Source organism: Anguilla rostrata, chromosome 9, assembly GCF_018555375.3.
Source record: "Anguilla rostrata isolate EN2019 chromosome 9, ASM1855537v3, whole genome shotgun sequence".
NCBI lineage: Eukaryota > Metazoa > Chordata > Actinopteri > Anguilliformes > Anguillidae > Anguilla > Anguilla rostrata.
Window position 1 is genome coordinate 54,339,176 of NC_057941.1, and position 25,071 is coordinate 54,364,246.

General features: G+C 43.7%; 4 protein-coding genes across 5 annotated transcripts; all 4 read left to right on the forward strand.

Moving 5' to 3' along the window:
• Positions 1 to 28: 28 nt before the first annotated feature.
• On the forward strand, positions 29 to 24,126 carry LOC135264284 (protocadherin alpha-C2-like). 2 transcript variants are annotated; one of them, XM_064353074.1, is made up of 3 exons: positions 29 to 2,593; positions 20,566 to 20,599; positions 22,158 to 24,126. In XM_064353074.1, exons 1-2 carry the CDS (start codon positions 179 to 181, stop codon positions 20,575 to 20,577), a joined length of 2,427 nt encoding a protein of 808 aa, XP_064209144.1. In that variant the 5' UTR covers positions 29 to 178; the 3' UTR covers positions 20,578 to 20,599; positions 22,158 to 24,126. The 2 variants fall into 2 exon arrangements, with proteins under 2 accessions (XP_064209144.1, XP_064209143.1); XM_064353073.1 differs by lacking the exon at positions 29 to 2,593 and adding an exon at positions 15,178 to 18,185.
• LOC135264283 (protocadherin alpha-C2-like) lies at positions 4,460 to 7,184 on the forward strand. Its single transcript, XM_064353072.1, has one exon. The coding sequence runs from the start codon at positions 4,705 to 4,707 to the stop codon at positions 7,153 to 7,155; it is 2,451 nt and encodes an 816-aa protein (XP_064209142.1). The 5' UTR covers positions 4,460 to 4,704; the 3' UTR covers positions 7,156 to 7,184.
• Positions 7,875 to 11,475, forward strand: LOC135264282 (protocadherin alpha-C2-like). Its single transcript, XM_064353071.1, has one exon. It carries the CDS (start codon positions 8,960 to 8,962, stop codon positions 11,450 to 11,452), a length of 2,493 nt encoding a protein of 830 aa, XP_064209141.1. The 5' UTR covers positions 7,875 to 8,959; the 3' UTR covers positions 11,453 to 11,475.
• Positions 12,162 to 15,089, forward strand: LOC135264285 (protocadherin alpha-C2-like). Its single transcript, XM_064353075.1, has one exon. The coding sequence runs from the start codon at positions 12,548 to 12,550 to the stop codon at positions 14,957 to 14,959; it is 2,412 nt and encodes an 803-aa protein (XP_064209145.1). The 5' UTR covers positions 12,162 to 12,547; the 3' UTR covers positions 14,960 to 15,089.
• Positions 24,127 to 25,071: the final 945 nt, after the last annotated feature.

A 25,071-nucleotide genomic window follows, 5' to 3' on the forward strand; every position in this document is an offset into this window, starting at 1 on the left:
CTCTCCGGGTTGGAATTCACAGGAAGCCCTGACAGTTCGCCTGTATTTGAGCTGCGCCGCAGTGTCCATCAGGATAGCTTTCTGGGTATTATGACTAAACACTCACAAATAATTACTGTTCTGGCCGGACATTAACTTGTGGGTGGAAAAGCGTGACTGGACATAATCTACCGCCACAATGGTCTGTGATATGACTGTGCAGCGCCGGGCGAGGTACGTCCCTGTTCTCTTTGTGATTTGCGGGATGTGGCGCGCTGCTTTGTCCGTGACTCGCTACTCTATCCCCGAGGAAATGCAGGAAGGTTCTGTGGTAGCGAATCTCGCGACGGATCTGGGATTTTATGTCAAGGACTTGTCCCAGCGGGAGGTGAAGCTAGATATTATTCATAGTAAGAAATACCTAGAGATCAACAAAAACACCGGAGAGCTGTATATCTTAGAGAAGATAGACAGAGAATATTTATGTCCGATGAAAATGGAAGTCTACGCTCCATGCGTGCTTAAATTGGATATTATACTTAAAAAACCCTTGAGGATATTTAATGTTGAGCTGGAAATCACTGATATCAATGACAACGCGCCTCATTTTCGAAGAGAAAGAATGGAACTGGATATTTCAGAATCTGCCTCACCGGGAGAGAAATTCTCTTTAACCAATGCCGTTGACCCGGATGTCCGCTCGAACTCTATGAAAACGTACTACCTGAGCGAAAACGAACATTTTTCAATTGAGATTCAGAGTGGAAGTGACGGAGCAAAATATGCGGGGTTGGTTTTGAAAAAGGCTTTGGACCGGGAGGAGCAGGCTGTACACAATCTAATACTCACCGCTGTAGACGGCGGAGTCCCGGCGCGGTCCGGCACCGCCAGCATCATCGTGCGCGTGCTGGATACGAATGACAACGCCCCTCAATTTGACCGGCAGGTTTATTCCGTTAACATTACGGAGAATTCTCCGTTAGAAACACTTGTACTGAAGCTGAACGCTACAGACCTAGATGAGGGCTCAAATGCAGAGATCGAATATTCATTCACCCTGTACACGTCAGAGAAAACGCAGGAAGTGTTTTCTCTGTATTCAAATACAGGAGAACTAAAAGTCAAAGATGTCATTGATTTTGAGGAAACTAAAATGTTTGAAATGTACATTCAAGCTAAAGACAAAGGACCTATCCCCCTATCGGGAGAATGTAAAGTGTTGGTCTTTGTCACCGACGTGAATGACAATTATCCTGAAGTCACAATAAAATCTTTCAAAAGCTCTATAAAAGAGAATGTTGCCATAGGAACAGTAATAGCAGTAATCAGCATTAGCGACCGAGATTCCGGAGACAACGGTCATGTGGATCTTTTAGTTAATGAACAGTTACCTTTCGCGCTGAATAAATCTTCTGAGGGGTATTTCTCACTTGTTGTTTCAAAACCTTTAGATCGTGAAAAAGTTTCTGAGTATGACATCACTATCACAGTCAAAGACAGAGGCACGCCCCCTTTGTATGATAACGAAACGCTCACGTTGCAGCTACTGGATGTGAACGACAACACCCCTCAGTTCCCAAAGTCATTCTACACCATCCCAGTGATGGAGAACAACGCGCCGGGATCACTGCTGAGTTCTGTTACCGCCTTTGATCCAGACCTGCACGAGAACCAGTATCTGGTTTATTTCATTGTAGAAAAGGAGATATACAACACGTCAATGTCAATGCTGTTTTCCATTAATCCAGAGGACGGTAATCTTTACGCGCTGAGGACTTTTGACTATGAGAGAGAGAAGGAGTTCCTTTTCCACATTGAGGCCAGAGACTCGGGATTTCCTCCGCTCAGCAGTAACGTCACCGTCCACATCATTATCCTGGATCAGAACGACAACACGCCGGTCATAGTCTCTCCCTGGCGAGCGCAAGGCTCTGTAGTGGAGGAAGCGATCCCGAGATCCACTGATAAAGGATACCTGATCGCCAAAGTGATCGCCATTGACGCAGATTCTGTGCAGAACTCTCGGATCACGTACCAGTTTCTACAGATTACTGACGCCACTTTGTTTAGTCTGGATCAATACAACGGGGAAATCCGGACAATGAGAATTTTCAGTTACCGAGATCCGCGTCACCAGAGGCTGGTTATTGTCGCCAAGGACAACGGAGATCCGTCTCTTTCCGCTACAGTGACTATTAAGTTATCAACTGTGGAACACGTCATCAAAGCGTTTTCGGACACCACAGAATTTCCTTTGGAATATGATATATTTTCAGACTTAAACCTGTATCTGGTGATCGGTTTGGGCTCGGTGTCGTTTCTGTTATTGATCACTATCCTGGTGATCATCGTGCTGAAGTGTCAGAAACCGAAGCCCGCTAAACCGACCCCTCCCTGCAGGAACAGCGTGATTAGCCAGAGGAACTCCACCATAGCGGACTCCACCCTGGTCTCCAGCGATGCCTACTGGTACAGCTTGTTTTTAGCGGAGACGCGGAAAGGAAAGGTGGTGGTTAGGCAGCCGATACCGAAGGGGGCCGGATACATGGTTTCCAGTTTACCCAGAGGCACGGGCCTGACGGAGACCAGCGAATCCAGAGCTTCCACCCTGCAGGTAGGATACCAGATAATCTACTGATGTTGAGTCTTTTCTTTTACACTGAGGGCAGTGCTTTCCTGAAATTTTGATGTGCTCGGCAGATGATTGTATTTAACTGTCTTTTTTGAGTTAAATTGTGAAAATGCCACTCGTATAGCAATTAAGTGTATTGCAACATTCTCACAGCTCTAGCAGGATCAGCAGCAGTCGCAGCATTAGTAGTGTTAGCATCATTCGCATGAGCAGGAGCAGCGTTGGTAGTGTTAGCGTCATTAGCATGAGCAGTAGAAACGTTGGTAGTGTTAGCATCATTAGCATCAGCAGCATTAGTAGTGTTAGCATCATTAGCATGAGCAGTAACAGCGTTGGTAGTGTTAGCATCATTAGCAGCAGCAGCAGTAGCAGTGTTGGTAGTGTTAGTATTATTAGTATGAGCAGCAGTAGCAGTGTTGGTAGTGTTAGTATTATTAGTATGAGCAGTCGCAGCGTTGGCAGTGTTAGCATCACTAGCAGCAGCAACAGCATTAGTAGTGTTAGCATCGTTAGCATGAGCATTAGCAGCGATGGTAGTGTTGGCATCATAAGCAGGAGCAGCAGGCTACTGCGCATGATCAGTGTTTCTGCTTCCAGAGGCATACCTCCTCTAGGACACAAGAAGTTAAAAACTTTACATTTAAAAAATATTTGAGATAACTTTTTAAGCACAAAAATATCCAGAATACGACAGTGTAAAATATTCCTGGAATCTATTTTATGTCCACCAGTGCCGTAGTGATCAGCAGTACTTCTTATTTTTAATGTTTTGCTAATTTTGTGAAGAAGTAAAATAGATCTGCACATAAGTCACCAAATGATAAGATGAGGAGGAAGACTATTTAGTCCTATGTTAGAGCTCATTCAGGCAGGGTTAGGGTTAGGGTTCCTTGGCTAAATCAGCAAATGCAATTCCAATTCAATTATCTCCTCATTGCTATTCCTTTAGTTCATTTAATCTGTACACAGTTAAATTTCCAATGTTACATCAACTCTTACAGAGTAGGCGCGGTCCCTATTGAACTCATGTGTAGTCTGCGTTTAATTAACACTGGACATTTTACCATGTAGAGCACTCAATTCCCTTAATTTTCCTTAAATTCCTCGAACGCATTTGCGTCATTTGCATGTTTAAATCCATGCAATTATTTTTATTGGAAAACTACCTTTTTGTAATAAATAAAAAAAATCCAAAGTTTTATGGTGTTTTCAGAAACTTCTTCACTTAAATAAAAAAAAAAAAAAAATATATATATATATATATATATATATATATATATATATACAAGAATAGGAGGTTTATATAATTTTGAAATTACTTTTTAAGAGTTATAATGGAAAATATGAAAATAAACCACCTGTTAAAATTGTATTTCGTGTTTTACAGCAAACCATAAACAATATTAATTTATGAAGTTCTTAGAGGTTTAGATTCAAGTCCATTAATTAAATTCCAGTTCAACACTTTATATTGCAATTAATTTCCAGTCCTAAAGACTTTTAGTCGTAATTCATCTTCTAGGCCAAAATTTCTACATTCTAATTCAATTCCATTTCGCTGCCTTCAAGATCCCACTTAAGGAGATTTGAATTGGGATTGGCCCATGTTCTACGATTTAAATGGGAATTTCCCCCAACTCTCACAAAGACTGAACAAACAAAACCAAAATACTCTGTACTTACACGCCAAACTGTGTGCAACAATTTATTTTGTTTTCATTTTATTTTATTGTCATTAACAATATCCTGGTACGTAAGATGGGTTATTTCAAGCTTCTGTTTAAAGTAACTAAAGTGACCGTTTGGATTTATTTTCTCATAATGCTGTTCGGTTGATATCGCGCGCACAGTGTCGCTGTTACCCAACCCGTGAGTTTCTCCGGCATTGCGTGTAAGCCATGATGCTTCAACAGTGACAGATGTGCAAGATATCAACCGCCTATCGCTTCGCAAGTCTCTTCTGATTCGGGTAATACATTCCTATTGAACGGTTGTCTGTAAATCACTTTTAATATAACAGCGCTTTATTTTTCTGAAAGAATATCCGTCGAGGAAACTGTTTTGCCCTTTTGAATGCAAACTGTCCGGATACAATGACATCGCAATCCACTGTGCAGAAAATGAGAAGGTCTGTCTCCATTTTCTTTGTATTTTGCGGGATGTGGAGCGCTGCTTTGTCCGTGACTCGCTACTCTATCCCCGAGGAAATGGAGATTGGATCCGTTGTGGCGAATTTAGCAACGGATTTGGGACTGGACGTTCGCAGCCTGGCTGAACGGGAGGTAAAACTCGATATTATTCATAGTAATAAATACCTAGATGTTAATAAAAACACAGGCGATTTGTACATTGTAGAGAAGATCGACAGGGAATATTTATGCTTGGCAAAGTCATCTTGTTTTCTAAAACTGGATGTGATTTTACAAAAGCCTTTACGAATATTTAATATTGAATTGGAAATCAAAGATATTAACGACAATGCACCGCATTTCCGTTGGGAAGAAATTCAGCTTGATATATTAGAATCAGTTTCACCAGGAGAAAGATTTTCCTTAACCAATGCCATCGACCCAGATGTCGGTACCAACTCCATTAAAACATATCAACTTAGCGAAAGCGAGCATTTCGATCTGGAGATTCAGACAGGAACTGATGGAGCTAAATATGCGGGTTTGGTTTTGAGAAAGGCTTTGGACCGGGAGGAGCAGGCTGTATACAATTTAATACTCACCGCTGTAGACGGCGGAATCCCGGCGCGGTCCGGCACGGCCAACATCATCGTGCGCGTGCTGGATACAAATGACAACGCCCCTCACTTTGACAAGGAAGTATACTTGGTTAATTTATCAGAGAACTCGCCGATAGGCTCTCTTGTGATTAAACTAAATGCTACAGACCTGGATGCCGGTCCAAACGCAGAGATAACTTACTCCTTTTCTCTTTACACATCTGAGAAGACGCAGGACATTTTTACTTTGAATCCAAACACAGGAGAAATCAGGGTGAAGGACGTTATTGATTTCGAACAGGCGCAATCTTTCGAAATGCAAATAATAGCAAAGGACAGAGGTTCCCTCTCTGGGCATTGCGGAATACACATCTCCGTTACTGATATGAACGACAACCACCCGGAGATCAATATAAAATCATTCAAGAGTACAGTAAAAGAAAACGTAACTATGGGCACGGTCATTGCTGTGATTAGCACTAACGACAGGGACTCTGGCGTGAACGGAGAGGTCGTCCTGTCGATAAACGAGCCTTTGCCCTTCACCCTGGAGAAATCAGCAGAAGGTCACTTTGCTCTGGTTGTGTCAGAGCCATTGGATCGCGAGAGAGTTCAGGAATATGACATCACTTTCATTGTGACAGACAAGGGAACGCCCCCTCTGTCTGACAATAGAACATTCACCTTAGAGGTGCTCGATATTAACGACAATGCGCCTCGTTTTCCTATGTCGTTCTACACAATACCGGTGTTTGAGAATAATGCGCCAGGATCATTACTGAGTTCAATCACTGCCTCTGATGCAGACATAAATGTAAACCAGTACCTGGTTTATTTCATTGTAGAAAAGGAGATATACAACACGTCAATGTCAATGCTGTTTTCCATTAATCCAGAGGACGGTAATCTTTACGCGCTGAGGACTTTTGACTACGAGAGAGAGAAAGAGTTCCTTTTCCACATTGAGGCCAGAGACTCGGGATTTCCTCCCCTCAGCAGTAATGTCACCGTCCACATCATTATCCTGGATCAGAACGACAACACTCCGGTCATAGTCTCTCCCTGGCGCGCGCAAGGCTTTGTAGTGGAGGAAACGATCCCGAGATCCACTGATAAAGGATACCTGATCGCCAAAGTGATCGCCATTGACGCAGATTCTGTGCAGAACTCTCGGATCACGTACCAGTTTCTACAGATTACTGACGCCACTTTGTTTAGTCTGGACCAATACAACGGGGAAATCCGGACAATGAGAATGTTCAGTTACCGAGATCCGCGTCACCAGAGGCTGGTTATTGTCGCCAAGGACAACGGAGATCCGTCTCTATCAGCTACAGTGACTATTAAGTTATCAACTGTGGAGCACGTCATTAAAGCGTTCTCGGACACCACAGAATTTCCTTTGGAATATGATATATTTTCAGACTTAAACCTGTATCTGGTGATCGGTTTGGGCTCGGTGTCGTTTCTGTTATTGATCACTATCCTGGTGATCATCGTGCTGAAGTGTCAGAAACCGAAGCCCGCCAAACCGACCCCTCCCTGCAGGAACAGCGTGATTAGCCAGAGGAACTCCACCATAGCGGACTCCACCCTGGTCTCCAGCGATGCCTACTGGTACAGCTTGTTTTTAGCGGAGACGCGGAAAGGAAAGGTGGTGGTTAGGCAGCCGATACCGAAGGGGGCCGGATACATGGTTTCCAGTTTACCCAGAGGCACGGGCCTGACGGAGACCAGCGGATCCAGAGCTTCCACTCTGCAGGTAGGGACGCAACAAGAAAGGTCTTTTTTATTTTTGCAGTTAACTGTCTCCTAATATAATTACTTTACTTCTACTACTACTACTACTAGTACTACTACTACTACTAATAATAATAATATTTTGCATTTTTACATCACTTTTTTCATCGGCTGGTGACTGAAAGGGGGTGGGGGCACCACCACCACCACCAACGTGTGGCACCCACCTGGGTGATTCACGGCATCGATTTTGTGTCAGACACTCACCACGCATGTCAGTGATAGTGAAATTCATTATAATTTTAAAGTGGGTTATGAAATGGATCAAATATCATATTTTCTCTTTTTTTTTGACAAATATGGTGACAACGATATAAAACTCTTCATTTGTACCGTTGAGCTACTTTAAAATTATTTCACAGCCTAGTCTTGTTGTGATGCCAATATGTACATTTCAGACAAAGAACCCTACATTTTTCATGTTCATCACAATAAAATCCAACTGTAAAGATGCTATGAATTTCCATAATGGCAAAATGTATGCCACATATTACTGTATGGTACTTTTCAAGATCTGGCTTGATGAAGTGCTAAATAATATCTGGTTAGTAGGTAAACGATGAGCACTATAGGAAAATGGTTGGAAAATGGCAAAGATTGTTGTGCTAAATGGCCTGTTCTCATTTTAATTTTATGTTATCAATATATCAATATCAATATACTTGTCACCCAAATAATACCCAAAATTCCCACAATGATACAAGTGGACATTTAACTGTATGGGCTGAATGGCCAGTTCTTCTCATGCTGTATCAGTTTTGCTCCTGGAATAAAACTGTACCTGGAAGTTCATTTGATTTGATTATTTTTAATTTTTTTTAATCAACAGCTTATTTCTGTCATGGACTTAATAAAGATGGTCATTTCATTAGAACAGCTTTTCAACCTGAAGGCACAAAAGTAAAGACCTTTGACCTTTGGTGCCTAAAATGTACATGTTGCATCACCACAAGACTAGGCTGTAAATAAGTATACATTCCTATAAACTAGCTCACCACTACAAATGTGTTGGGCTTCTTGTCACTATCACCTTGTTTTAGTCTAAAATAAACAGAGAAAATATAAAATATTTATGTTTGTTGACTATAGAAATTGTAGAGTTGTTGTAATTGTCATGCATGATTTTTATAGGCTTGTGTCCATTAAGTAGCATTAAATTAAAAGAATAAGGTGGACCGTATTTTGTCTTAATTTATTTTTTAAATCGTGTTCTTTTGTGGTTACAGAGGGTTTCTTATACAAAGGAATGTCAGAAGGCAGAAATAACTTATCTGATGCAATTACTTTTTCAAAAAAAGTAACTTCATTTTAAACCATGTGAAGCTGTTCTTTATAACATTTAGAAAGCTTAGACATATGAACAAAACAAGTAATAATTTTATATTTTTTTAGAGAGGGACAAAAAATCGTCTTAATTATCGATGGCAATTTTTTTGCATCTTCCGCTTCTCGTGAGGAACAGTGTTCTACCTCCACACATGTCAAATGTCAAATAGTGTCACAATTTAAATAATTTCATTTTCGTGTTCTGTTTACGGGCAGACTGAGATTTGTAATATCCTCAGTGTATCGCGCTGTGTTTGTGCGCCATGTGTCGCTGTTCGCAAAGAAATGGCGTTACGCCCGTGATTCAACAGAAGCCATGACAGTTCTGCGTAAGACTCTCCGGTTTCTGATGAAGCCTATGTTCCACCGACCTCGGCACTGGCACAGTCATACGCAGCTGGATCCCTCCTTTTATCATCTCTCGCAAATGCTCATTTAACAGGTGACTGAAATCAGTTGCTTTTCACCTATCGAGTAGATTTGTTGCCGCAACAATGGCGTGCAGTCCCACTGCGCAGCGCGGAGGGGCATTAGTCTCTGTTTTCTTTGTGTTTTGCGGGATGTGGAGCGCTGCTTTGTCCGTGACTCGCTACTCTGTCCTCGAGGAAATGGACATTGGATCCGTTGTGGCGAATTTAGCAACGGATTTGGGACTGGACATTCGCAGCCTGGCTGAACGGAAGGTAAAGCTGGATTTAATTCATAGTAATAAATACCTGGAGGTTAATAAAAACACAGGCGATTTGTACATAGTACAGAAGATAGATAGGGAACTGCTATGTCCAACAAAGTCACCTATGTCTTGTTTTCTAAAAATGGATCTAATAATGGAAAGCCCAGTACGAATGTTTAATATCGAATTAGAAATCATGGATGCAAATGACAATGCGCCTAATTTCCGAAGGGAAACGATACATTTGGATATTTCCGAATCTGCTTCTCCGGGAGAACGATTCTCTTTGACAAATGCCGTGGACCCTGATGTCGGAACGAACTCCATTAACACATACCATCTTAGCCAAAGCGAGAATTTCGATCTCGAGATTCAGAAGGGAAGTGACGGAACAAAATATGCGGGTTTGGTGTTGAAAAAGGCTTTGGACCGGGAGGAGCAGGCTGTACACAATCTAATACTCACCGCTGTAGACGGAGGAGTCCCGGCGCGGTCCGGCACCGCCAGCATCATTGTGCGCGTGCTGGATACAAATGACAACGCCCCTCAATTTGACCGGCATGTTTATTCCGTTAACATTACAGAGAATTCTCCGTTAGAAACACTTGTACTGAAGCTGAACGCTACAGACCTAGATGAGGGCTCAAATGCAGAGATCGAATATTCATTCACCCTGTACACATCAGAGAAAACGCAGGAAGTGTTTTCGCTTAATCCAAATACAGGAGAAATAAAAGTCAAAGATGTCATTGATTTTGAGGAAACTAAAATGTTTGAAATGTACATTCAAGCTAAAGACAAAGGACCTATCCCTCTATCGGGAGAATGTAAAGTGTTGGTGTTTGTCACCGACGTGAATGACAACTATCCTGAAGTCACGATTAAATCTTTCAAGAGCTCGATTAAAGAGAATGTTGCCATGGGAACAGCAATAGCAGTAATCAGCATTAGCGACCGAGACTCCGGAGACAACGGTCATGTGGATCTTTTAGTTAATGAACAGCTACCTTTCGCGCTGAACAAGTCTTCTGAGGGGTATTTCTCACTTGTTGTTTCAGAACCTTTAGATCGTGAAAAAGTTTCTGAGTATGACATCACACTCACAGTCAGAGACAGGGGCACGCCCCCTTTGTATGATAACGAAACGCTCACGTTGCAGCTACTGGATGTGAACGACAACACGCCTCAGTTCCCAAAGTCATTCTACACCATCCCAGTGATGGAGAACAACGCGCCGGGATCACTGCTGAGTTCTGTTACCGCCTTTGATCCAGACCTGCACGAGAACCAGTACCTGGTTTATTTCATTGTAGAAAAGGAGATATACAACACGTCGATTTCAATGCTGTTTTCCATTAATCCAGAGGACGGTAATCTTTACGCGCTGAGGACTTTTGACTACGAGAGAGAGAAGGAGTTCCTTTTCCACATTGAGGCCAAAGACTCGGGATTTCCTCCCCTCAGCAGTAATGTCACCGTCCACATCATTATCCTGGATCAGAACGACAACACGCCGGTCATAGTCTCTCCCTGGCGCGCGCAAGGCTTTGTAGTGGAGGAAGCGATCCCGAGATCCACTGATAAAGGATACCTGATCGCCAAAGTGATCGCCATTGACGCAGATTCTGTGCAGAACTCTCGGATCACGTACCAGTTTCTACAGATTACTGACGCCACTTTGTTTAGTCTGGACCAATACAACGGGGAAATCCGGACAATGAGAATGTTCAGTTACCGAGATCCGCGTCACCAGAGGCTGGTTATTGTCGCCAAGGACAACGGAGATCCATCTCTTTCCGCCACAGTGACTATTAAGTTATCAACTGTGGAGCACGTCATTAAAGCGTTCTCGGACACCACAGAATTTCCTTTGGAATATGATATATTTTCAGACTTAAACCTGTATCTGGTGATCGGTTTGGGCTCGGTGTCGTTTCTGTTATTGATCACTATCCTGGTGATCATCGTGCTGAAGTGTCAGAAACCGAAGCCCGCCAAACCGACCCCTCCCTGCAGGAACAGCGTGATTAGCCAGAGGAACTCCACCATAGCGGACTCCACCCTGGTCTCCAGCGATGCCTACTGGTACAGCTTGTTTTTAGCGGAGACGCGGAAAGGAAAGGTGGTGGTTAGGCAGCCGATACCGAAGGGGGCCGGATACATGGTTTCCAGTTTACCCAGAGGCACGGGCCTGACGGAGACCAGCGGATCCAGAGCTTCCACTCTGCAGGTAGGGATGTCTGCGGTTCGTTTAGATTTCCACAGGGGCTTCGGTAGTCTGTCGGAATCAAAGTGGCTGAGGCTTTTAAAATAAAGTTTACAAAAAGTTCACCCTAAATATGTAACAATCGTTTTAAATCGTTTTACAATCGTATTTATTTTAGATGATTTGTACAGCATGCTGTAAATACTTTCTACTGAGAACAAATAAAAATTTTGTATTTTGGAATTTTACTAGTATGTTTTCCAGTCAAATGTACTCTTTATCTAACGCATTTAACTTCGTTCTGTGAGCGTCCACCTTGAGCCGCTCAGTGGACGATGGGTCCTGCGACAGTTTCTTCCTGCTTGCCGTCCAGTCTTTCCCTGCCAGCCATCTCTGGCTTTGTGGGTGTTTAGGCCAGGCTAAACCGTGAAGCGCGCTGTGTAAAGCACACTCCATGAATGAAATTTGATCGATTGAAATAATTTCCCAGTGAATAGATAACTTGCATTTATTTGTGCTGTGATGTAAAAGAAAACTTTGCTGGCTCGTGGCATATTTTAGTACCGCACTAAATCCAAGCTACAAAGATAAAATAAAAGAAAATCGATTTTATAGCCTGCTAGATGCTGGATTATGGAATAATTTATCACGGTATGTTCAATGCATTCACATTTTTGTGGATGGCAGTTATGTACTATTTCCTGTTGCGAGCATGATGTCATACAGGTGAGCTCAATCCATGCTTGCGTATTTACGCAGCGTGGTCCAAGGCGATATATATATATATATATATATATTTCTTGTTTATGAAAAATGGAAACGCAAGTCGATTGTTTTCATTTTAGAATAAATGAACAATCTGACGAGTTTTCCATAAACTAAGTCGTGTGCGTAATGCTGAGCATGCGCCGGTATTTTCCAAATTATGTGCATGTTTCCGTAAATTACGCACAGCGTCGCTGTTCGCTCAAAAACACGCTGGTTTTTATGGAAGAAGCCATAACCGTATACTCTAAGCCACTGCGTTTTTGAACGAAAGAAAAGCTCAGTCAGTTACAACCCTTTCATAGAACAATGGTAACGTATTTGCAGAGTCGTATACACGCCGGGGAATGAAAGAACATCAACAGGAGCGGACAAATTCCAGTTTGTGTTTTTTTTTATCCTCGTGTGGCTGGTTGAGTTATAGCCACAGTTGAAACAATGGAGTCGCCTTTCTTTATGCGAAGCAGGCGAAGGTACGTGTCGTTTTTCCTTCTTTTCTTCATGCTGGAGGCAGGGTTTTCGGTCACGCATTACTCCATTCCCGAAGAGATGGAAGAAGGTTCCGTTGTAGCCAATCTAGCTGCAGATCTGGGACTAGATGTGAACACTTTAGCTAAACGCAAAATGCGACTGGATGTTATCGCCAGCAAGAAGTACGTGGAGGTGAACAAAGACACAGGAGAGCTGTACGTTCTGGAGCGAATAGACAGAGAATATCTATGCCCTGTTAGAATTTCTTGTTTCGTTAAAATAGATGTAATAATCGACGACCCGATACGAATATTTAACATTGAACTTGAAATCGTTGACATCAATGACAATGCGCCACATTTTCGAAGAGACATGATTCATTTGGATATTTCTGAATCTGCCACACCCGGAGAAAGATTTTCTCTTAACAATGCCGTGGACCCCGATGTCGGTACGAACTCTATTAAAACATATCATCTTAGTGAAAGTGATAGTTTCAACATTGAGATTCAGGCAGGAAGAGACGGATCCAAGTTCGTGGATTTGATTCTGAAAAAGGCTTTGGACCGGGAGGAACAGGCTGTACACAATCTAATACTCACCGCTGTAGACGGCGGAGTCCCGGCGCGGTCCGGCACCGCAAGCATCATTGTGCGCGTGCTGGATATAAATGACAACGCGCCTCAGTTTGATCAAGAAGTTTATACTGTGAATATAACCGAAAATTCACCCATAGGAGGCCTTGTTATTAAACTAAACGCGACTGATTTAGACGAAGGGTCTAATTCCGAGATTACCTACTCATTCAGTCTGTACACATCGGAAAAAACACAGGAAATATTTGCTTTAAATTCAGAAAACGGGGAAATTAGAATCAAAGGGCTAATAAATTTTGAAGAATTTCAAACATTTGAAATGGACATTATAGCTAAGGACAAGGGGTCGTTGGCCGGACAGTGTAAATTAACGGTTTTCATAACCGATATGAATGATAACCACCCTGAAATCTCCATTAAGTCTTTGCAGAGTACTATTAGAGAAAATGTGGCTGTGGGGACGGTAATAGCTCTAATTAGTGTGAGTGACAAAGATTCTGGAGATAACGGAAAAGTGGACATACGGCTTTCAGAACAGTTACCGTTCGCGCTGAACAAGTCTTCTGAGGGGTATTTCTCACTTGTTGTTTCAGAACCTTTAGATCGTGAAAAAGTTTCTGAGTATGACATCACTATCACAGTCACAGACAGAGGCACGCCCCCTTTGTATGATAACGAAACGCTCACGTTGCAGCTACTGGATGTGAACGACAACGCGCCTCAGTTCCCCAAATCATTCTACACCATTCCTGTAATGGAGAACAACGCGCCGGGATCACTGCTGAGTTCTGTTACCGCCTTTGATCCAGACCTGCACGAGAACCAGTACCTGGTTTATTTCATTGTAGAAAAGGAGATATATAACACGTCGATTTCAATGCTGTTTTCCATTAATCCAGAGGACGGTAATCTTTACGCGCTGAGGACTTTTGACTACGAGAGAGAGAAGGAGTTCCTTTTCCACATTGAGGCCAGAGACTCGGGATTTCCTCCCCTCAGCAGTAACGTCACCGTCCACATCATTATCCTGGATCAGAACGACAACACGCCGGTCATAGTCTCTCCCTGGCGCGCGCAAGGCTCTGTAGTGGAGGAAGCGATCCCGAGATCCACTGATAAAGGATACCTGATCGCCAAAGTGATCGCCATTGACGCAGATTCTGTTCAGAACTCTCGGATCACGTACCAGTTTCTACAGATTACTGACGCCACTTTGTTTAGTCTGGACCAATACAACGGGGAAATCCGGACAATGAGAATGTTCAGTTACCGAGATCCGCGTCATCAGAGGCTGGTTATTGTCGCCAAGGACAACGGAGATCCGTCTCTTTCCGCTACAGTGACTATTAAGTTATCAACTGTGGAACACGTCATCAAAGCGTTTTCGGACACCACAGAATTTCCTTTGGAATATGATATATTTTCAGACTTAAACCTGTATCTGGTGATCGGTTTGGGCTCGGTGTCGTTTCTGTTATTGATCACTATCCTGGTGATCATCGTGCTGAAGTGTCAGAAACCGAAGCCTGCCAAACCGACCCCTCCCTGCAGGAACAGCGTGATTAGCCAGAGGAACTCCACCATAGCGGACTCCACCCTGGTCTCCAGCGATGCCTACTGGTACAGCTTGTTTTTAGCGGAGACGCGGAAAGGAAAGGTGGTGGTTAGGCAGCCGATACCAAAGGGGGCCGGATACATGGTTTCCAGTTTACCCAGAGGCACGGGCCTGACGGAGACCAGCGGATCCAGAGCTTCCACTCTGCAGGTAGGAATAGACTCCTAGGCTTGCGCATTGATTTCCGAGTGACTCCATTTTCTTTATTACGCAAATTTATACCGTAATTTCGCACCAAGAGCCAACGGTATACAAAAACAGTTGTGTTAAAAACAACACAAAACGTGTCATTTTTTAACACCTCCATGTATAGTGAAGGACAACGCAATTTGAGTTACTTTCTTCACACTCTGTGTCAGAACGTTTCCCTTTGTAAAATATTTTGTGCATTTGTCACACTATACTAGTAACTTTGACACAGCATGTGTTGAAAGTAACACAAAAGTGGTGCGATTGTAGATTTTTAGTTTCTAGTGTTTTTAATAGATTTTTCTTAATGGCTGCCTTTTCAGTTAATAATAATAAATAAGTATGTGCTCACAGAGGTCTGGCGGCTTTGCGTCGACAGGGATTCAAACCACAATCAATTTTGTGCCAGAATCCCTTGCGCGCCACAGGATCCCCATAAGGGTCATTCCAGGAACATTCACAACTTGGAAAAGTTTCACGTCTACGCGGCGACACGGTATTTTGCCTGTGGGTGCATTGAAAACTATTTTAATGTGTTACACGAATTTATAGAGCGTTTGTACTTACATCTCATCCACACGCTTAGCGTCGCTGTTGACTGATAAATCAAACGCGCGTGCTTGTGCCGCAAAGCCGGGTGTGTTCAGCAGACCGAAAGGAGCTCGCGTTTCTCCCCGTCTACAGGCTTCGCTTCTGATGTGATTTCCTCCTCGCGGTAAAACCGGGTCCTTTTCTCGGCTACATTTTTACATGAATCCCAGACTTCCCAAAGATGCCCGCTGTTCTCCTTTTGAATGCGAAAATGTCAGCGCGTGCTGTGTCGCCTTTCGGGAGGTACGTTTCGTTTCTCTTTGTCTCCGTTGCTTTGTGGGGAGCTGCGTTTTCAGTCACCCATTACTCAATCCCTGAAGAAATGGAGGAAGGCTCAATCGTGGCTAATTTAGCGGCAGATCTAGGGCTCAATGTTGGCGTTTTAAGTAAACGACAAATACGGCTTGATATCATAGGCAATAAAAAATACGTAGAGGTAAACAAAAACACAGGAGAACTGTACATTCTGGAGAAAATAGACAGAGAATCGTTATGCACAATAAAGACATTCTCTTGCTTTCTTAAAATGGATGCTGTTATTGAAAACCCGCGGCGAATATTTAATATTGAATTGGAAATTACGGACATAAATGACAACGCGCCACACTTTCGAAGGGATAAAGACCAGTTGGACATATCAGAATCAGCCGCCCCTGGAGAGAGGTTTTCCCTAACTAACGCCATAGACCCGGATGTCGGCTCAAATTCGGTGCAGACGTACCGTTTGAGTGAAAGCGAGTATTTTACTATTGAAATTCAGTCGGGGCGAGACGGATCCAAGTTCGCAGATTTAATTCTGAAAAAGGCTTTGGACCGGGAGGAGCAGGCTGTACACAATCTAATACTCACCGCTGTAGACGGAGGAGTCCCGGCGCGGTCCGGCACCGCCAGCATCATCGTGCGCGTGCTGGATACGAATGATAACGCTCCTCAGTTCGACCGGGATATGTACTCGGTGAATGTAACGGAGAATTCCCCGATAGGAACGCCGGTCACGCAACTGCGCGCTGCAGACGCGGACGACGGGCCGAATGCAGAGGTCGTGTATTCCTTCAGTATATACACGTCTGAGAAAACGCAAGAGACGTTTGACTTAAACCCCAGCACCGGTGAAATTAAAGTCAAAGGAGGAATTGATTATGAAGAAACCAAAATGTACGAAATTCAAGTGGAGGCCAAGGACAAGGGTGCCGTTCAGAGGTCAGCGCAATGTAAGTTAACTGTGTTTGTCGTTGACATGAATGACAACTATCCCACCATCAGCATAGCCTCATTTAAGAACCCAATCAAAGAGAATGTCCCTATAGACACTGTTATAGCTCTGATCAGTGTGAGCGATCGAGACTCTGGGGAGAACGGGAAAGTTGATTTCAGTGTTAACCGACCTTTGCCCTTTTCACTTCAAGTGACCTCTGAGGGCTACTATGCACTGCTGGTTTCAGAACCTTTGGATCGTGAAAAAGTTCCGGAGTATGACATCACACTCACAGTCAGAGACAGAGGCACGCCCCCTTTGTATGATAACGAAACGCTCACGTTGCAGCTACTGGATGTGAACGACAACGCGCCTCAGTTCCCCAAATCATTCTACACCATCCCAGTGATGGAGAACAACGCGCCGGGATCACTGCTGAGTTCTGTTACCGCCTTTGATCCGGACCTGCACGAGAACCAGTACCTGGTTTATTTCATTGTAGAAAAGGAGATATATAACACGTCAATGTCAATGCTGTTTTCCATTAATCCGGAGGACGGTAATCTTTACGCGCTGAGGACTTTTGACTATGAGAGAGAGAATGAGTTCCTTTTCCACATTGAGGCCAGAGACTCGGGATTTCCTCCCCTCAGCAGTAACGTCACCGTCCACATCATTATCCTGGATCAGAACGACAACACGCCGGTCATAGTCTCTCCCTGGCGAGCGCAAGGCTCTGTAGTGGAGGAAGCGATCCCGAGATCCACTGATAAAGGATATCTGATCGCCAAAGTGATCGCCATTGACGCAGATTCTGTGCAGAACTCTCGGATCACGTACCAGTTTCTACAGATTACTGACGCCACTTTGTTTAGTCTGGATCAATACAACGGGGAAATCCGGACAATGAGAATTTTCAGTTACCGAGATCCGCGTCACCAGAGGCTGGTTATTGTCGCCAAGGACAACGGAGATCCGTCTCTTTCCGCTACAGTGACTATTAAGTTATCAACTGTGGAGCACGTCATCAAAGCGTTTTCGGACACCACAGAATTTCCTTTGGAATATGATATATTTTCAGACTTAAACCTGTATCTGGTGATCGGTTTGGGCTCGGTGTCGTTTCTGTTATTGATCACTATCCTGGTGATCATCGTGCTGAAGTGTCAGAAACCGAAGCCCGCCAAACCGACCCCTCCCTGCAGGAACAGCGTGATTAGCCAGAGGAACTCCACCATAGCGGACTCCACCCTGGTCTCCAGCGATGCCTACTGGTACAGCTTGTTTTTAGCGGAGACGCGGAAAGGAAAGGTGGTGGTTAGGCAGCCGATACCGAAGGGGGCCGGATACATGGTTTCCAGTTTACCCAGAGGCACGGGCCTGACGGAGACCAGCGGATCCAGAGCTTCCACTCTGCAGGTAAGTATGCGGACAGCAACATCTATTAAATTATAAACATGATTATCTATGCGTCATATTGTGTTCATTATGACTCTGAATGAAAGCAGATATCTTTCTGTAAAATGCACGTTGCCTGCTTTTGCCCTGGAGGCTTTTGATGGGAGGCTCTTTTTGAACCTCACAGGCATCCATAATATGGCCTGCTTTAAGCCTTGCATGGACAGAATTTAATTCAGTTTTACTATTTGTAGTTTTGTCTCATAGCCAACACCTTTAGCCAAAGCAGCTTACAAAGAGTGTATTTCACACATGAGTTCAAATTCTGTCATGTGACTAGTTTTTTCCCCCTTTCCAATCATGTGTTAAGGTTTCAATGAACGTCTGACTTTTTCAGTCATTGTGATTCAATCTGTGCACCTTGACAAATATATAATTTAAATATGGAAAAATATGGAGTTTTAAAATTTTTAGTTTTCTATTGTTTTTCATTTTTACTTTTAATATTATTGTAACAGTTTTTATTCCCTTGCTTTTTCCATTTCTGTGGAAACTGTACAGTGCCTGACCTTTGCCCTCTTTATTTAAGATGAGGTTTAACTGTGTCTATGTTAACAGCGAATCCCAAGGCGCAGGGTGATTGAGCCTAAGCACACGTGTGGCATCTAATCTCATTAGTTCATGACGTGGAAATGATGCCGTGATGTAAAATATGCAGATCCTGTAAATGCACAGTAATATTAGAGTTAGATTAGTTTGATTCAGCCACGGTGATGCTGCAGCTGCATCTCACTCCAAGATTATTTATTTGAATGGAAATGCCCTCACAGGAAATGCAGTCTACCTCTGGTTGCTATGAAACACTCAGGCAGTGGGATCATGTCCAGTTGTGTTAAACGGCCATTTGGATTTCCTTAGCTCACTATCATAAAAACATGACTGGAGCAGTGAGAAACAATTCTGCAAAATTCAGCTGCACCACAAATATTTAAATAGACCACACTATTAATACTTAAGCCGTTAATAAGGTCTAATCAGATAAAGCTGTTCATCCTTAATCTGTGCGTCTATTCTGGTAATTCAGTGTAATATGTGATGCAGTTTATGAATAATGATTTTAGTTGGAAAGGTTACCTCTGCTTTTACTCCGTTTCCCAGAATGCAGTGCACTGCTGTAATGTCTGGGGCTCCTGCTCGATGGCCATATATGGAGTGAAACTTAAAAAAGGAATTAAGACACAATCAGGTGTTGTTTTGGTATTTTAATTATTTTCAGTTGGGCCGGAATTTCTCCCCTCCTGTTTGTGTCTCGTATTTCCCGCATTCCGAGCTGTGCTCGTCTAAGGACCGTAGGAAGGTTGTGCATTTGGGAAGGCCTGGGCATTCTGCAGTGCGCAGCTCACAGATTCACCGTGTGACCTATTTTACACCGTTTCATTTTAACACTCTCGCTCCCTCTGTCTTGTGTGATACGCGTTTCCCTGGCAACCCTGGAAATCGTGTGCAGTCCTCTCAGCTTTGCTGCATTGAAACTGCAGGTGTGTTATAGGTGCGTTAATTTAGTTTTAAGTCCTCTGACACTGGCAAATAAAATGTTTCAAAGAGTTTGTGTTTAAATGAGACATTTTAGAGTCAGATGTGAAGTGAGCCATAGCCTGTGTAGACTCCTTTTTATGGCTGTGTTCAGGTAGGATAGGAGAAATGGCTGTGTGTGTATGTCTGTGTATGTGCGTGCGTGCGTGTGTTTGAGTGTGTGTATGTGCACACCCAGACACGCAGAGATGGTAAGGAAATCAGGTGATGAGTAGGAAGTTACTTTAGTAAATCAATAAAGGAATTGGTAAGTTTTTCCTTGTCTGTGTAGGGGCTGTGCTGGACTGTGCAGGGCTGTGTAAGGGCTGTGCAGGGCTGTGCTGGACTGTGTCCTCCGCACCTGTTTTCTTTTTGCAGTGAAACACAGAGAGGCCAAGCTGACAGTCTGCTTTCTGAAAGGAAATGTCTCTGCTTTGACTGACATGTTGTGCATAATAGAACTGCATTTTTAATCAAATAATTATTTACTGATATATCTAAGGCAGTCGTGTGTAATAATGTAACTCAGTTTTATCTGAACTTGAGCCTGCCACACATTTTAAATGCTCCTCTGGAACCTGCCACATGTTTAGTAAGTAACTTTTGCTTTTGAGTTAATCTTTATTTTAATCTGAGTTTTAGTATTTAATTCATAAATACCAACTGCGTTTAAGTATGAAGAAAGAGCCTAACTGTGATTTCAGCATCTCTGTAGAAGAGCTGGTGCATTTGATAATTCTGTCTAATTACCTCCCAAAGGTTTTATTTGTAAAGTCAGGGTGCAGATCTGGCTGTATGCTTAAATTCTTTTCTGTTTTTCTGTTTCCAGTACTCAAAATGAGGGTCCCTTCGGCCAGCTGGAGGTACAGTGTTCTGCTCGCATGGTTTCTGACTTTTTCTGTCCTCTGTCTTGTATTTGTGAGCGAACATTTCTCTGTCCTATTTGATAAGATCATTAGTTATGATCCTGCTAAATCTGTGCGCACAGGGTCTTTAGTAATGATCCTGCTAACTCTGTGCGCACAGGGTCTTTATTTATGATCCTGCTCCCTGTGCACAGGGTCTTTAGTTATGATCCTGCTAACTCTGTGTGCACAGGGCCTTTAGGTATGATCCTGCTAACTCTGTGTGCACAGGGTCTTTAGTTATGATCTTGCTAACTCTGTGTGCACAGGGTCTTTAGTTATGATACTGCTAACTCTGTGCGCACAGGGTCTTTAGTTATGATCCTGCTAACTCTGTGTGCACAGGGCCTTTAGGTATGATCCTGCTAACTCTGTGCGCACAGGGTCTTTAGTAATGATCCTGCTAACTCTGTGTGCACAGGGTCTTTAGGTATGATCCTGCTAACTCTGTGTGCACAGGGTCTTTAGTAATGATCCTGCTAACTCTGTGTGCACAGGGTCTTTATGTATGATCCTGCTAACTCTGTGCGCACAGGGCCTTTAGGTATGATCCTGCTAACTCTGTGTGCACAGGGTCTTTAGTTATGATCCTGCTAACTCTGTGCGCACAGGGCCTTTAGGTATGATCCTGCTAACTCTGTGTGCACAGGGCCTTTAGGTATGATCCTGCTAACTCTGTGCGCACAGGGTCTTTAGTAATGATCCTGCTAACTCTGTGTGCACAGGGTCTTTAGTAATGATCCTGCTAACTCTGTGCGCACAGGGTCTTTAGTAATGATCCTGCTAACTCTGTGTGACCTATGAGAGAGCAGTACTTTGACCCAATGCGCTGTTTTCAGCAGACAGAAGCAAACCGATGAATAAATAAACGGAAGAACACCCGTCACCTAGCAACCTTCCCATAGCAACCCTCCTTTAGCAACACTCTCACACATTATCCTGAGGCATGACTTTGACAGACTGTCACAGTAGGCCTCTGGATTCTCACTGTCCTGTTTCTGATGGGCAGCTGCAGTGACCAATCAGGCTCTGCAGCTGCACTGATGAGGCTCCTTGCTGTAACTGAGGATTGTGTGTGTGTGTGTGTGTGTGTGAGAGAGAGAGAGTGTGTGTGTGTGCGTACATATGCGTGTGTGTACATGTGTATAAGTGTGTGTCTGTGTGTGTACATGTACACACACACACACACACACTTATACACATGTACACACACACACACACACACACACATACACACATACACACACTTATACACATGTACACACTCACTCACACACACACACGTATACACATGTATACATACACACAAACACACACATGTGTACAAGTGTGTGTGTGTGTGTGTACATGTGTATATGTGTGTGTGTGTGTGGATGTGTGTATGAGTGTGTGTGTGTGTGTGTGTGTGTGTGTACATGTGTCTAAGTGTGTTTGTGTGTGCGTGTGTGTACATGTGTGTAAGTGTGTTTGTGAGTGTGTGTGTGTGTGTGTAGTTTAATGGGTTCTCTCTCAGCAGGGGTGCAGCAGTGGTGTGCCATGGGATTATCTGCTTCTCTCTGGAGTTCCATCAGAAAGAGTTCCATCCCTCCCCCCCATCCGACACTGCTGACACTGGGACTCCTCCTCCAAGCACCTGCAGGCTAACCCCCCCCCTCCCCCCCCCAGTCATCTGCTGCATCTTCCTTCAGGCACGATGACTCAGCATGTCTACAGACAACTTTATCTGCAACCTTTCTGAGAAAGAAGAACAGGAACAATGAAAAGGGCTGGAGGCTTTTTTGAGACAGCATGGAGAAAATGGCTCTTTCAACGACTGCTTTTCTCCACGCACTCCGGACACAGAGGCACACAGCCACGCCCACAGGAGAACAGCCACACCCACAATGACACACAGCCACGCCCACAGGAGAACAGCCACACCCACAGGAGAACAGCCACGCCCACAGACACATTGTAAACACAGGGGCCACACTGAGGCTGATTCTAACCCAGGGGCCACACTGAGGCTCATTGTAAATGCAGGGGCTATACTCCAGCCCCAGGCCCATCCAGGCTGGACTGTTTGCACTGTGAAATATGGCTTTACTGACTCTAATTAGAGGGATATGATCAGCCTGAAAACAGTATAGTGGCACTATCCAATTTTCTTCATTTCAAACAATTAAGTCTTTTAAAATGTTATTTAAATGTCCTAGTATTTGATGTTTTTTTTAATGTTTGACATGTGATGGTGTACTGATTGGCTTTGTGCAATAACACTGGCCAGATTTTAATGTTTACGCAATTAATTTTATAAGATGTTTAAATGAAAAAGAGATGTATTGAGTCTGTACTTCTTGCTGCTTTGTGTGTACCAGATCAAGTGCTTTGTGTAAAGTATGGCGTCGGTGGTTTAATGTATAATTTTTTAATGAAGTGTAAAAATTCACCAATGCCGTGTTTTGCGCAGCATTGGTGACAACGCTGCAGTGCTCGGAGTGGGGAAGCCCCACCCAGGCCACCCTGGGCCTGAGCGTGTCCTGCAGGATGGGTCTGACAATGCAGAGGGATGAGTGAGAAAGAGAAGGAGAGATACAAAGGAGGGATACAGGAAGTTGGGTCAATGTTGGGGACCGAGTGAGATACCGCTGCTGAGGAATATCTATGGTGGAGGTCCTCCTGAGATCAGAGACCCAGTGAGATACTGCTGCTGAGGAATATCTATGGTGGAGGTCCTCTTGAGAAAGGGAAGGAGAACATGTGTATTCACCCTACTTAGGCATGCACACCTTAGTGCAGATCCACAGCCTCTGATAGGACAGTGAGTGACCTCTGACCCTGGTGTGATGCTGGGATTGGCTTTTGTAGTGAGGAGGTCATAGCTGGAAGAGAGAGGAAGAGCTGTGTCAGTGCAGCTTTAAGCCTGAGTGTACCTTATTCTGGGTAGATTCATTAGGAGGATCATTACAGCTGCATGGCCTCTTTTTGAGCAGGATGTGATGAAGCTGAATGATGAAAATGAGCTTTATTATTATGCATGACCTATATCTCTGAAGAACTCTGAGAGGGATAGTGTGTGTGTGTGTGTTTGAATGAGAGAGAGTGTGTGTCAAACTGCTCACCTGGTCCAGATGTAAAAGAGTAAAAGTGTTTAAATGTTTGTTTATTTATATTCAGGCTTATCCTTCTTTCTTTCAAGTCTTTGTGCATATCGGCCTTTTACTTTGGGTTTCAATAGACAATGTGGAGGCCCCACCCCCAGCCCCATCTGGGCACGCTCCTGGTCAGACAGGAAGTGGTGCTGTCAGTAGTGTTCCTGCTGATTGGGGTTGAGGGGACAGGTGTGGCCCGAGGGTGGGGTGGGGGTGTGGTTGAGGGTGTTGTCCTTACAGGAAGTGCATTCTAAAGGTTTATTTATAATCCAGTGTTATCTTTTCTTGTTGCAGTTGGCTCATGCTCTGCTTGTACATATTATGGCAAAAATGATAATAAATACTTAGACCGAATATCAGCTGTGTGTGTGTGGGTGTGGGTGCATGAGTGTGCGTCAGTGTGTGTGCATGTGTGTAGTTTGTGTGTGTGTGGGTGCGGGTGCACGAGTGTGCGTCAGTGTGTGTGCATGTGTGAGTTTGTGTGTGTGTGTGTGTGTGTGTGCATTTGTGTGCATGTGTGAGTATGTGTTTGTGCATGTGTGTGTGCATTTGTGTGTGTGTGTAGTATGGTGTGTGCACTGTGTGCTGTTGTGCATGTGTGATGTGTAAGTGTGTAGTGAATGCAGTGTGATGGTGTTCTTGGGTGCTATGGGTGGGTGCATGTTTGCTGTGCTGTAGAGGTAAAGTAATCACCGCTGCTGTTCCGTGAATGGGCTGTCAGATGTATTAAAGACCAATCCGCTTCAGGCGCTGAAAGAAGCTTCCCAGGATGAGCTCGTTAAAGCCACCCTTCTACGCTGGAGAGTGCCGTGACAACCACTCACCGCCCTTCCTGCCGGGATGAACACTGGTGGGGGATGTATAATTCCACATGCGGTCCCAAACAGCTATTATATTATATTATATTACATAATAATAATAATATTATTATTGTTTTATTATTTTTTAAATTATTGTTATAATTTATATTATATTGTATTATATTACATTATATTATGAGGAAAACAGAAACGCATAAACCCTCCAATAGGATTGGTTGTTTATTGATTAAATTGAGAAGCTGTGTGAGTTCAGACCGGTCAGACCGCATAACAGGCATCGTTTGGTGTTGGGTTTTACATCTCTACATAACTGCACTGCTGCTGCTTTGAATCTGCTATCTCAACAATCCCCCCTACCCCTCTCTCTTTCACACATTCCCTCTCCCTCCCCCCCTCTCTCTCTCTGTCTTCCTCTCTCTCTCCCTCTCCCTCAACTCCCTCTTCCTGTGTGTGTGTGTGTGTGTGGGGGGGTACCAGA